Here is a 14182-nt window from a genome sequence, read left to right on the forward strand (position 1 = left end):
AATAAATACATAATATGAGCATGCTTGTCCTTTAGCATTCTTTGTACAAATTAATACTTTGTGGTTATTTACTAATTTGTCCAGCCAGCAGACAGATCACTCCCGTGTGCTAGAGAATAAGTTCATTGAGGTGGAAACTTTGTAAGAACGATTCTTAAGTGATGCCTGTACAGATTTGTGTGGGGAAGGCAGAAAGGCAATGATCCACAAACTATTCCTTTGAAGTGTACAGTATTATATAGGGCTGTTGTAGAGACCATGATTTCTACATTTCAGGCTTTTGGTCTTGAGAAACGGGGGCCATTGTACTCTTTTTCAGTCTGTAATCCTACTTTCTTTTCTTTTGTTAGGCCCATCACAAGATGCCAGGATTGCATGTGAACCCATACCGAACTTGCTAGGCTTGGAGCAAAGGCAATTAACCTACCCTGAACCTACAGATTTAGTGCAAAGGCATTCTTTTATCTCAGTAATATCCAATACCTCTTGTCTTATCCCAGATGTCATCTTTTGGTTGTATTAGTCCATCAAAGGCTCAGACCAACAAAACATTGATGGCCGTGGTGTTTATTGTTCCCAGTAATCTAATAAAACATTTAGTGGCACAGCATCTACCTACAAGATGAAGCCCTTCTCCCAATGCAGGATGATGTTGTCACACTGAAAACAAATTCTAGGCAGCTGCAAACTCTTATGTGTCTCAGTGCCCACAGAATGAAGTAAGAAGAAGAATATCCTTTTTTGGCAAAGAAAATGTAAAAAACATAACAGGAGCCTGCTGGATCAGACCAGTGGCACATACAATCTAATATAGCATTTCATGCAGCAGCCCAGCAGTTGCTCTGGAGTGACAAACTAACACGGCATAGAGGCCAAGGATTTCCCTGCTGCTGCCTCTTACCAGAGGTTTTCAGAGTTCTGCCGCCTTTGTATATAAAGGCTTTCTTCACCCTCCATGCCTAGTAGGCATTGATGGACTTCTCTTCCTCAAACCTTAATGTTATCTATGTTTGAGGGTAGTGACCTCCGCTGGTAGTGAATTCCACAGTTTAATTATAAGACTCACCTGGACCACTTTCAAGTTGGAGAAGAGGTTAGTGTGCAAGAGGTTTTTTATTAAAAAGAACAGTGGTTTCATACTAAGCTAGGGGGAGAGGTTGATTCCAGTTTGTTGCATCTATGGACATTATAAAAGAACACAGGTAGAATGAAACATGAAGCAACAGTTGGATGCATTTCAGTACCTTGGACAGCTCTGTGCATAGTTTTTCCTTGTTCAGATTTCTGCATTCAGAATAATGGCTGTTTATTAAAGATCCACTCCATAGTTTCAGAAGTAATGAGGCCCAAAAGCTTGTTTTTATTAGCCACACTCATGCCTATAAAACCTGAAGGCTGCATTGCACTTGCCAATCAAGAATGACTCACCTATGTGGAAAACAAGGGAAAGCATATGGGTGCCAAGATTTAGAATCCAAATTCAGAAACTTGTACCTGGTTCACACATGTATATATTACACCTGATGACTGTACATAACTGTCAGCTGAATGTGTGAAATGTCTCCTGTTGAAAAATACTTGAGGCTACATTAAGGTGATTGGTTGTGCTGTGTTTGGGATACCATTCGCACGTCGCCCTTTGAAGTTGCAATGGCCTTTTGCCCTTTGAAGTTGCCCTTTGAAATTGCCCTTTGAAGTTGCAGTGGCAAACTGGCATGCATGAAGTAGATTTCGGTGCAATCCGGATATATGTAACACCCATTTATGATTGCTACTTTAATGAGGAAGATAGGAGTGATCCCTTTGCGGGAAAATGCAGAATCTAAAGGCTGATGCGACTGGGCACTTGTACGATAGCACAAACTCATTTCTTCTGCCTGTGGTAGACCTCTGATGGTGGCACAAAGGTCACCTGACTTCACCAGAAACAGGAAGTGCAATTTTACACTGCAGCTCTCAAATCTTCTCAAAATAGTAGGTAAAACTTCAAGGTTTTGTCTGTGGTGGTGGCCGTGGCGGTAGTAAGGAAAGCTACTATTTAAAATTGTTATAATTTTAATGGGTGCTTTTTCCCTACTGTCATGATTGACAAGATGGCAAGACCCCCATGAGTGGAACATCCAGTTGTGCCTCTCAAGAACCATGGTGTATTTTCCTCTTTACACTTCCTGCCCAGGAGCAAATGTAACTTGGCATCGGTTTCCACGCAACCTTCGAATGGAGAAAATTGGAAAGCTCGATCAATTTGTGTGATTTTTTTCTCACACTACCCAGCCGGAAAGAGAAAATGCAGCACTAAGTATATTAAGCTGGCCTCCGATATAAAAGCTGGCACCTAAGACAAAGAAAAGTGCTGGTGCTATCGGCCATCTTATTAACTTTAACTTCCTGGGTGAGAACACAACAGAATAGCAATCACTTCTGTAAAATAAACAAGGCGGTGTGGTTCTTTGTCACTGGTGGCCAGGCTGTCACTAAAAACTAAAGCATCTGTCAGGCTCTGGTGTGTGACACAGACTGGAAAGGCAGCAGGAGATTCGAGGCATTTTAAGCCACCCTACCATATATAGCTGGGAGACGTGTAGCTTGACAGGTTTGCAGATGGATTTGATGGAGATGCAATCTTAAAAGGGTTCACTAATGTATGATCAACCGAGAATCTGCTTTACCGCTAGATAGGTGTCTAGAATAACGCATTGTGGGTGTCAGGCCATAATCTGAGAGCCAGCAGTGGTGGTGTAATCTGTGAGCCAGTTTTGAGTTCCCACTCTGTCATGGAAACTTGCGGGGGAACATTGGGATAATCTCTGGTGGCCGAACCCTCCCCCTCACTGGGCTATTGTGAGGACAAAGTGGAGGAGAGGTCCATGTTGTAAGTTACTCTGAGACACTATTGGGAAGGGGAAAATGGTATAAATCTCTGAACAAATAAATCATGGCTAATTCCATCCTAAACCTTTCACACTGGTAATATGAATGTTAACTGTCAATTATTTGTATTCACAGTTGTCAGATATTGTAGTAATAGTAGCATTAGACCTTATTTTGTTGATAGAAGCCAGCTCATGGAAGGCTGTCAGTGAAAGAACACTTTCCAGCAAGTAAGCTCCATTGGACAGGTCAGAGTAGACATGCTTAGTTAGGATTGTTCTTTGCACACTGCGATTGATGTTCTAAGACACAGATCAGTCATGGCTTTTGCACAGGAAAGTCACCATCTGGAATGTTGTTAGTGTTTTAAGATACATGGTAGATCCCTTCTTGACTTTCAGCTTCTCCAGGACACGGCTCTTTGTTCCCAGTTTTGGTGCCTGATCATCATTTCCTACTCTTCTTACCTGTTGTAAGGTTCCTTACATTAAGCTCTGCAGCCTGAGGTCCTTCCCGATTAATAAGGTGACCTCCTTGATTTGTACCATGAGCTTGTAATCTACTAGGTACTACTTGGTACAACCATAACTTCTGTAGCAACAGTCATTAGAAAACCGAGCAGAAAAGGTTCTCATTCTGTTTCATGGATCCCACAGAGCAGGGGTAGTCAACCTGTGGTCCTCCAGATGTTCATGGACTACAATTCCCATGAGCCCCTGCCAGCATTTTCTGGCAGGGGCTCATGGGAATTGTAGTCCATGAACATCTGGAGGACCACAGGTTGACTACCCCTGCCATAGAGAAACTCATCTCTGTGCCCAAGAGGAGGGACAGATGTATCACCATTTTCTCAAGTAAAGTTTTAGAAAGCTCCAAAGTTATTTGCGAACATATAACTGAACGGTGGGGCTACACAGTACCCATAATGATAAGATATGATTAGTTCAAATCATTTTCTTCTTTATAGCACTTAGATTTCTTTCACCTTTGAGTTCTTAAAAAGAACATCACTAATGCCTAGTGCTTACAAGGAGCAGAAGTAAAACCTGCTTCTGTAGGTGCAGGCTCACATCATGAAACACTCCTCCGTAGAAAGAACATTCCCACATGCCTAATTTCCTAGATGCCAGGTTCATCTTCTCTATGACGTATTAACTCTTTATATTAGAGACAGCATGGTATGATGCTTATGGCAGACTCAATCTGGAGAACCGGATTTGATTCCCCTCTCCTCCTCTACATGGAGCCAGCTGGGTGACCGTGGGTCAGTCACAGTTCTCTCAAAACTCTCTCATCCCCACCTATCTCACAAGGTGTCTGTTGTGGGCAGAGGAAGGCAATTGTAAGCCACTTTGAGATTCCTTAGGGTAGAGAAAAGCAGAGTATAAAACCAACTCTTCTTCCTCTAGGTGCAGAGTTTTGCTTTAGTTTTGTGGCATTCAGCCACATCAGCCTTCTTCCAGCACAGCAGGCCAAAAACAGGCTTCCCATCTCATTTGCTGCTTGTAAAAAGTTGCTCTAAGTTTATCTTGGGAGCGTGAGTTTTACATCATGATCTATTTTCATCTCTGCCATCCTATCCATTAATCAGAGCAAGCAGCAGAAGGCAGCGGGCCTCCTGTTGTTGTCATTAGTTGCGTAGTCATGAATAGGAGGAGGAGGAAATCCAGATGTTGCAAACACTAGGCTCACAGCAAGTCTATGGCAGCTTTACAGCTGTGGATGCAGCCATGGGAACTATGTTTCTCCATTTTTTCCAGATTATAATCAGTTTGCCATACAGCAGTTTGCACAACAACAGGTAAAAAGACCCGTCAGCCGTAATAAAGTAGGAGAAAAAAGTCTCAAGCCAGCGATGGCAATGCGATTTAATGTTCAAAACAATTTCAAAACGGATTCCCAGGTATTGTCCGTTTTTGATATCTTCATCAGTGAATTCTCAATATTGTAATAACCTTCTCTAATAGTGTTTTTTAATGATTGTTGGAAATAACCTACTAGACTCTTATAATGTCTTGGTTATACAGTTCAATCCCAAACTGGTCACATAATATCCAAATATTTTTTTCATCTGTTTTAGCAAACTCCAAGGGAGGGAGGGCTGCATGGCAATGCCGGATCTCATCAGATCAGAAGCTAAGCAGGCTGAGTTCTCTGAAGGGAGATCTCCAAGAATAGCTCTGCAGACAAAGGTTCAAGGGGGTGGCAGGTTACAGTGGATGGGCAATAGTGTTGTGAGTGTCCTGCATAGTGCAGGGGGTTGGACTAGATGACCCATGAGGTCCCTTTCAACTCTATGATTCTATGAAGGCACTGGCAAACCACCTCTGCTTCTCATTTGTCTTGAGAGCCCCTTGCTGGGCTTGCCCTAAATCCACTGTGACCTGATAGCACTGTGTGCTCACACCCAGCCAGCTCCAGTCCCAGCCCCAGCCCCTGCCCAGAGCCCCAGACTTCTTCCAAAATCTGGCCACGTGATTCTTCAACAAAGTCCAACAAAGAATGTGGGTGCATGACATGCTGCTCCTGCATGTTTAGTTGTCCGCGTGGTTTATGACACCAAGGGTTTCCAAGTTCCTCTCAGCATCTCTTATCAAGAACGGCCTATTATAACATGTGTGTGCCAGAATCATACAGCAAGAGCTCATACAAGGCTCCAGGACATGGTTTAAAGCTATGCAATACAACAGTTGTACTAAACCTGCACTGTCAGGACACGGGGGAGGAACCCTCTGCAGAGTGTCCATAGTTCACCTCATAAAGGGGAGATGCAGAGAGGAAAGCAGACTTTATGCACGTACGAAGCTGTCTTCAACTCAGACTAGTGGTCCAGCAATATGGGTATTGGCAGTGGAGCTCCAGGATCTTGGGCAGAGGCTTTTTCCATCACTTACTACCAGATTCTTAAATAGAGATGTTGGGAACTAAACCTGGGACCTTTGGCATGAGATGCTCTTCTACTGGGCCATTGATCCTGAAGAACTATATGACGGGAGGTGGGAAGGTCGACAGCAGTGGTTCTCAACCTGGGGGTCGAACGACTCTTTCACAGGGGTCACGGCAGGGCAAGCAGCTTAGCCGGGGGGGGGGGCACTGCCACTGTTCCTGCTCCTCCTGCAGGTTCCCCCGCTTGGCCACCAGCCACTCCAGCAGTGCCTCCAGCGCAGCGCAGTCTCCCGCTAGGTACTCCAGGTGGCAGTGCAGCTTGGTGGGACAAGAGGCAGAAGTGAACTGAGAAAACCCGGGGGAAGAAACAATTTATATGCAATCATGAACAATGGATCTTCACACCATTGGTCAGTTTTGGTTTAATTTCTGTGAAAGATCACTTGCATAATTTTATGGTTGGGGGTCACCACAACTTGAGGAACTTATTAAAGGGTCATGGCATTAGGAAGGTTGAGAACCACTGGTCTACACTGTGAATCAGGAATCAGTTGAGATTGTCAATTTAGTCTGCATCCAAGCACTTGAAAATGTATGCCATAGTAAGGCTGGAATCCTACTTGGTAGTTAGTTCCATTGAAGTCAGAAGGTCTAAGTAAATAGGGATTAGTATCAGGCTGTACATTTATTAGTCTTACATTGCCACCAGCCCGCTTTTTCTAATTTAAGCCATTATACTAGTAATTGAGTGTGTGCTTGATAAACACAACTCTTTCTTGAGAATACGCATTTTCTTGATTATTGCACATATTTACAAAATATAATGGCATATAGCACTGAGAGACTGGCACAGGAAATGAAGACTCAGATTGATGAGATGGGTGACTAAAGTCAGACTTTCGACTTCTTGACTCTTCCAGCTGACACTGCTAATTAGTCCCTGTGCCATTTGATGGCTGCCACTTCAAACTGAAATGGCGATAAAACAGCTCTTAGCACCAATAAAGTATAACTACAGTCTGTCTTGTGCTCATCTCTCTGAAAGGTTTCTGAGAAAGAACAGGCAAAACAAATAAATACGGTGTCCCTTAGGAAGGAAACCAGATACCAACCACTGAATTTTACACAGTGGGTTTATGACATTTTACTTCCATTTAATCATTTCAGGAAATAAGAACACACATCTCTGAAATGCCCCCCAATGAGCTCCTCCCTTCGAAATGTTTTGTATCTGTGTCATTCCAAAAGTTATTCCTGTGGCTATGTATACATGAGGACACACCATCAGAGTGCCATTTGTAGGAAGGCAGTCCTGCTAAGATTTGTTTTTCAAAATAGATCCAGCTCACAGGATCATATTGGGCTAAGCATTTTGTCCCATGTGCATGCTAACGTTCCATGCCTGTTTTATGCTGGACTGACCTTGGCAGGTGTAGAAAAGGTAACAAGGTCATTCAGTCTGAAAAGGCTGAGCAATGAATTGCCACAAGAGGGTCAGAATTCTAGATTAGAGGCATGTTTAAGGAAACCACCAACCAGACAGGAAAGCAAAGGAAATTGCTACATTCTTTAAGCAACAAGGACGTGTTGCCTGGTAACCAGGGAATATTTACGATACCCAAACTGCTCAGTTTGCTCAGGTTAGTAGTTTGGCTTTTTTATTTAGAAAAACCCCACATTCTCTGAACAAAGCCATAAACTTTGGGTGAAAACCAACAGCCTGATACATCCAAGCAAGTGATCGAGTAAGCTCATTTGAGTTGTGCTGAACAGTGGTGACAGTTTTCCAGATTTCTTTTGAGGGGGGGGGGATTTATTGCTGGGTGAAAAAACCAAAGTGTGGGGGAGAAATGTTCAAGTGCTTTAATTAACAGAGATAGAGAACCAATGAAGCAATGTTTTTTATTAGCCCGATCTGTACATTAAGGGTGTTGAAAACATTTGGATTTTTATAGAATTTTCCAGGAGGAAAAATGAATATCCAGAGCATTCAGAATGAAACATATTTCTGCTTCAGTTACTCAAGAAAATAAATAAGTACATAAAACTCTGCATGCTGCAAACTCAAAAGTTGCTTTTACTGGTTTCTGGTTCTATAACTGAAAAATATAGAGATAAACTAACTGGGTGCACACTAACTTCACACAGTGGTTACTCATATTTTAACACTTTAATTTTACAAGAAGAGAGAAGATGGAGATAAGAATTGGGAGAAAAGCAGAGAGCAGACACTGGGTCCAGTAAAAAATAAGCTCCCTTACATTTTAGTTGTGTGTTTTTATTTAAATACTTAAGCTATATTATACTTGAATGCTTGTGCACTTTCCCCCTGAAAACAGATTTACTGTAATTCAAATTAATAAGTTAGCAAAGAATATCATTAATATCTTTGTTAGTGTTGGAGAAGGCTTCTATGGATTCCATGGATGGCAAAAGTCACGAACAAGGAAATACTACAGCACATAAAGCCTGATCTATCACTGGTAGGCCAAATCGCAAAACTCCGGCTCACTTACTTTGGCCATATCATGCGATCCAACTCAATGGCGAAAGCAATTATGCTAGGATTGGTCAGTGGAAAAGGCAACCAGGCCAACAAAGAACACAGTGGTTAGATATTATCAAATGGGCACTGTGCAGAACATTACACAACTAAAGGAAGTGGTGCAATATTGGAAATTGTGGTGGTAGTTGTGCCATAGCATTGCCAAGAGTTGGACTCAACTGAATGGCTAACATCATCATCATCATCATCATCATCATCAATATTTTTGTTCTGTTCATTCTTCCAAAAACAGAATTAATAGAAGGGCATGATAAGTTTACATTTTTTCTTTGTTTGTCTGTTAATCATCTACATTTTTCTTTTAATTTTCTTCTTTATTTCTTTCCAGATCCTTTCTTTTACTGCAGGTATTACAGATTTCTTTGCTCCTATGGATTTTTTCTGCTGCTAAAAGAGTGGGGGTTAGATCCTAGGGTTCTTTCTTTGCTGTCATCTATAACAGGTCAAATAAAAATTCTAAAAATGTTGTAGTGCATATCTACCATATATGTAATTTGCCTTTTTGGTGGTCAATTGCCTATTTCACCAGTAGAAAAGCTAGTTGAATCCAACCCATAAAGTTCCCTAAAATATTAATACATATTAACATCAGGTTTCATCCTGACACTTTTTATTCAAGCTTTCTCAAGTTGTATTACAGTCTCCTGCTCCACATGGCATTTGCCCATGTAGATCCCAAGATCCCAGAATTGCCTTTTTGGTCATCAAAATGACTCTCTTCTCCTTTTTATCAGTGGAAAAGGTGGTTGAATCCATCACATGAAGAACCCTAAAATGTCATTCGGCAGTCAGTCAATACAACTTGAAGGCCTTGCAGAATAGAATTCTTTTTCCAGCACAGCCTACAGAAATGACACCACGCCTGGGGTGAAGGAGTTGCAGAGTTTCACTTCTTAAAAAGAGGACTAAGTCCTCTTTTTCTTGTAGGTTCTCAGTCTTCTCTGGTCAGCTTGGAAGGGGCAAATTCTTTGTCCTTTTCCTGAGAAGGGGATGTAGCTCAATAGTCAAGTATCTGCTTTCTGTGCAAAAGGTTCCCAGTTCGATCCCCAGCATATCTAGTTAAAAGCTCAGGTAGAAAGTGAGGGGAAAGGCCTCTGCCTGAGACCCTGGAGACCAACTGCCCATCAGAGTAGATGACACTGACCTTGATAGACCAGTGGTCTGATTTAGTACAAGGCAGCTTCATGTGTTCATAAATGTTTTCCCCTGGGCCTCTTCTCTGACAAGATACTGTCTCCATTTGGTTAGAAAGACGGTGGGAATTCCTTGAGGGGGAGTGCTGCAGCTCTTCCAAGAACTTTCTTCTGCTCTGAGGAGGAACAGAAGACAAAATGAGACAGGATCATTGCCTTCTTATCCTGAGAACTCTATTCTTTCATTTAGACTCATCAGCCTCCTCTTCTGCTTATGAATTCAACTATGCAGGTTAATAAGTATTTGATTAATGGGACCAGAAGCATTCACACTGGCAGGCAATGTTAGTTTCAAAGCAACACATTGGCCCATTATGCACGGCCGCCGAAACGGCGATTTCGGGTCACATGGAAAACGTGGAGGGGGAAGAAGTGAAGCAAACCGCTTATGCACAGGACAGAATGCAACGGTGGCAAAGCCCAGAGTAACCAATTATGCACGCGGCGACCCCGGCACCTGGTTGCGCCCTGGTCACCCGGAAGCTGTGCTTTCTTCCGTGTTTCGCTAACGCGGCTTTTTTCGGCGGCATGCACCGAATCTGCGGCTGGTTGCAGCCAGCTCCGTGCATTATCGGTGATTTTAGTCGCTGACATTCCACCCCGAATGTGCGCTATCCCCCCCGTGCATAATGGCCCATTAATGCATTAATAACGCAATTCAAAATAAAGTTACACATTTCTAAGTTTATTGATTTGAATGTACTTAAGTGAAACTCTGCTTAGGGCTTTAGCATGAGACATTCAACTGCCTCATTGATAGGTAGCGTAGTGTAGAAGAAGAAGAAGAAGAAGAAGAAGAGGAGGAGGAGGAGGAGGAGGAGGAGGAGGTTCTTGTATGCCACTTTTCTCTACCCTAAGGAGTCTCAAAGAGGCTCATAGTTGCCTTCCCTTTCCTCTCCCCACAACAGCTTTATCAGTGCTGTGGCAAGCCCAAGGTCACCCAGCTGGCTGCACGTGGGGGAGTGCAGAATCGAACCTGGCTCGCCAGATTAGAAGTCTGCACTCCTAACCACTACACAAAACTGGCTCTCCGCTGCTTAAGAGTGCTTAAGAGTGGTGGCTTTTAATCTGGTGAGCCAGGTTTGATTCCTTGCTCCTCCACATGCAGCCAGCTGTGTGACCTAGTCACAGTCCTCTCAGGACTCTCTCAACCCCACTTACCAAACAAAAGTACCTGTTGTGGGGAGAGGAAGAGAAAGGCAATTGTAAGCCTCTTTGAGACTCCTTCAGGCAGTGAAAAGTGGGGTATAAAAACTAACTCTTCTCCTGCTTCTCCCTTTAATAAACCCCTTTAAACAGACCTGAAAAGGATTCTAAGTACACTTATGATGGTTATTCATTTAGTCTGAGTGCCTGCACTCAAAGGCTCACGCCTTGAATAAATCTTTGTTGGTCTTAAAGGTGCTATTGGACTCAATTTTTGTTATGCTACTTCAGACCAACACGGCTGCCTACTTGAATCTAAGTAAACCTGTTTAGGATCGTTCTCTATGTATATTAAATCCTAGAGAACCAATACTTTCATTTTATATTAATAGATTAATAACTTTCATACCATGTTTCATTAATTACTCATTTGGGGACAGCAATCCAAAGGAAGTTCAGCACGCTTCACCCATGTTGAAGTAACACGTCTGTATGAGCACTTACATTTCATTGATTTCAATGAGTTTTCAAGACGTTTAACCTTTTCTAGATTGCACTCTTCCATGCATGATTCAATGTGACTTAAACCAAGCAGTTGAAAGAGGAGACAGCAGACCTTCTAATAAATAAATTACTGTCCTCTGGAATTTGAGAGATGTTTTTGGTTCAACAACAGATGCATGCAATTCACAAGAATAAATCAGCACATAATTTAATAGCATACTAAAGCACAGGCGGCAACCTTGCAGCTGGACTGTAGCCCTTTTTTGTTTGTTTAAAGATCTAATTTTTTAACATTAGATCTTTAACAATGGACAAGAGAAAAGCTTCATCAGAGCTGCCCGAGTGTCTTACAAAACAATTGTTCTTAAAAGACAGCCATATTTTACAAGGAATTAGCATTATTAGGGGGAAAGAAAGATGATGCCATTTGCAAATTAGTGATGCTAGCACCAAATTACAAATAGCTCTACTTTCAAAAGACTGCCATAGATGGACAGGTCCTTCAGCTGAAGGGTTCCAGTTTTTCAGCACACAGCCCATTTTGTTCCTTGCTCTATATTCCCAATGCACAGTTCTTTTCAATAAACACCAGACTCCGCTGATTTGCCATGCAGGGTTTGATGCACAATTGAGTGCTGAACATGTTTATGCTGATTTGCTTGTTGAGCTTTCCGGGTCTTTTTTGCATGAATACTGTTTTCTCTGCATTCAGATGAACCATCTCAGCATTCTGAAATCTTTTTTAGAGCAGGTGGATCCTTTGGCTGGGAGCATAATGTCTTATTTCATATTAGTATTATTACTCAGACAGTGATGTCTAAAGGAGCTGTGATTGACAGCTCAGAACTGAACATTCTATTTCAACAGAGCTGATTCAGATGTTTAAAAATAGCTATGGAGAAGTCCAACGGAAATTATTCATACTAATGAGGACCATTTCACACATTATATAGCGTTACGCATTTGGACTTTGAATAGATATCTTCCAGGAGTCCCCTGTTGCAGAGCCAGTTTGGTGTAGTGGTTAGGAGTGCGGACTTCTAAGCTGGCATGCCGGGTCCGATTCTGCACTCCCCCACATGCAGCCAGCTGGGTGACCTTGGGCTCAACACAGCACTGATAAAGCTTTTCTGACCGAGTAGTGATATCAGGGCTCTCTCAGCCTCACCCAACTCACAGGGTGTCTGTTGTGGAAAGGGAAGGCAATTGTAAGCCACTTTGAGACTCTTTTGGGTAGAGGAAAGCGGTATATAAGAACCAACTCTTCTTCTTCTTCTTCTTCTTCTTCTTCTTCTTCTTCTTCTTCATGTGCAGGTTCAATTTGAATCAGGGTACAAGGGCTGAATCTTCCCTCTCCTGATTCTGTGGCCCTGCCCTGAAATGCCCCTGGGAAGTCACTAGTGCCTCATTGGGGACAATTATGTACACTGAGGGCTACATATACATTTATCCAGTATGACAAATAGTTGCTCCCTTGGGCCATTTTAGGTCACAAAAATGGCATCAGGTGGGGGAGGCTTAAGGCCCTCCTCTCTATATGCTGTGGGACCAATCCAAACTGAGTCCACTCATGTCTAGGAATTGTTACCAGCAGGGAACTTCAGCAGATGTCTGATTAGAAGTCCTCATGATGGATGTGTGGGGGACACAACTTTGTAATGTGTGGATCGTCAAGTGGTCAAGTCTAATTGGATGTCTATAGAGAGAATGTGCAGATCTTATGGTGGGTTGAGCTGTAGATGTGCTTGTTGTCAAGATCCTGTTCACATTTATTTGTTCTCATGGTTCCTTCCCTACCTTGACGTCAGCATGCTTTCATTGTCCAGTATTTTTCCACAGACCGAAGGCCTCTTTTCCCCAAGAGCGTTTTTATGTTAGGAATGTGTTTTGGTGTCTAGGTTCCAGCACAGATTTCTTCCGAAGTAAGTCTCACTGACATAAATGAGGTCCCTCCAAACATAGTCTCTTAAAACGGGAGCATAAGTTTAATAGAAATTATTGGACCTTTGCTTTTCAGTTAGGGTTGCCAACTCTGGCTGGGAAATCCCTGGAGGTTTTGGAAGCGGAGCGTCAGGAGTACGGGGTTTGGAGATTAGAATGCCATCGAATGGAAAGCACTCATTTCCTCCAGGGGAACGGATCTCCATCATCTGAACATGATTTGTAATGCCAGGGGTTCTCCAGGCACCACCTGGAGGATGGTAACAATCGTCCTTCCAATAACCATGCCCTGAATGGCACTGCTACTCAGGGCAAGAGCAGAAGCCAATCGCTCTAGCGCAGCGACTTCGCCAGGCCTCTTCGCTCACAAGGGAGCAAGCCGCCCGGGCCTCGGCGGGTCCTCCTCCGGAGTAAACCCGCCTCCGAGGATTAATGGATCTCCGCAACCCTCCCCCTTCCCGCCCCGGTCTCACGACGTAACACTCCCGGCAGCGAAGCGAGCGGCGGTGGCCATAGCAACCCCACCGCCTACCAGGCCCTCGCCGGGCTGTCCGCCGAGGGAGGGGAAGGCGCCGCCGCCACCGCCGCCTGCAGGGCACGGGGAGGGGGTCGCGGGGCCTGAGGGCGCGGAGAGGCCGGCTGGCCCGGGCCAACAGCATGGGCGTGAGGATGGCGAGCAGCGGCTGGAGCAGCAGGAGGAAGAGCCCAGGTAGAAGCGGAGGGGTGCGTGGCCAGGGCAGGCCGCTCGGTCAGCGCGGAGAGGACAGAGGCTTGCAGAGGGGCCACAGCCCGGCTTTCCCAGCCGCCCCCGCCCCCCTTAGCGCTTTGCACCTTCCCCCAGTGGCGAGGAGAGAGGCGCCCCCGGTTCCTGCGCTTTGCAGCCGCGTGCCTCTTTTGAACCCGCAGCTCCCATATGAAATCCCCCCCCCCCAGTCCGTGCAATGCATATGTATCAGAGAAGCCCCCCCCCCCCCCGACGAACACGGCCCCGCTTCTTCAGGCCCATGAGGGTTGCACAATGCTCTCTGGCCAGCTTCTGAAGGGGCTGGAAAAGTTCCAGAACGCAGGAGCCTGT

General features: G+C 44.1%; 1 protein-coding gene across 4 annotated transcripts in view; it reads left to right on the plus strand.

Moving 5' to 3' along the window:
• The first annotated feature begins 13636 nt into the window (after positions 1-13636).
• Positions 13637-14182, plus strand: part of SPATA7 (spermatogenesis associated 7) — a 67449-nt gene continuing 66903 nt past the window's right edge. Inside the window, exon 1 of one of the 4 annotated variants that reach the window (XM_077323420.1) lies at positions 13637-13816. In XM_077323420.1, the coding sequence (XP_077179535.1) occupies positions 13765-13816 (52 nt within the window). In that variant the 5' untranslated portion in view covers positions 13637-13764. The remainder of the gene's footprint in view (positions 13817-14182) is intronic. The other 3 variants (XM_077323419.1, XM_077323422.1, XM_077323421.1) reach the window with 3 other exon arrangements.

The sequence above is a fragment of the Paroedura picta genome, chromosome 2 (assembly GCF_049243985.1).
Source record: "Paroedura picta isolate Pp20150507F chromosome 2, Ppicta_v3.0, whole genome shotgun sequence".
Taxonomy (NCBI): Eukaryota; Metazoa; Chordata; class Lepidosauria; order Squamata; family Gekkonidae; genus Paroedura; species Paroedura picta.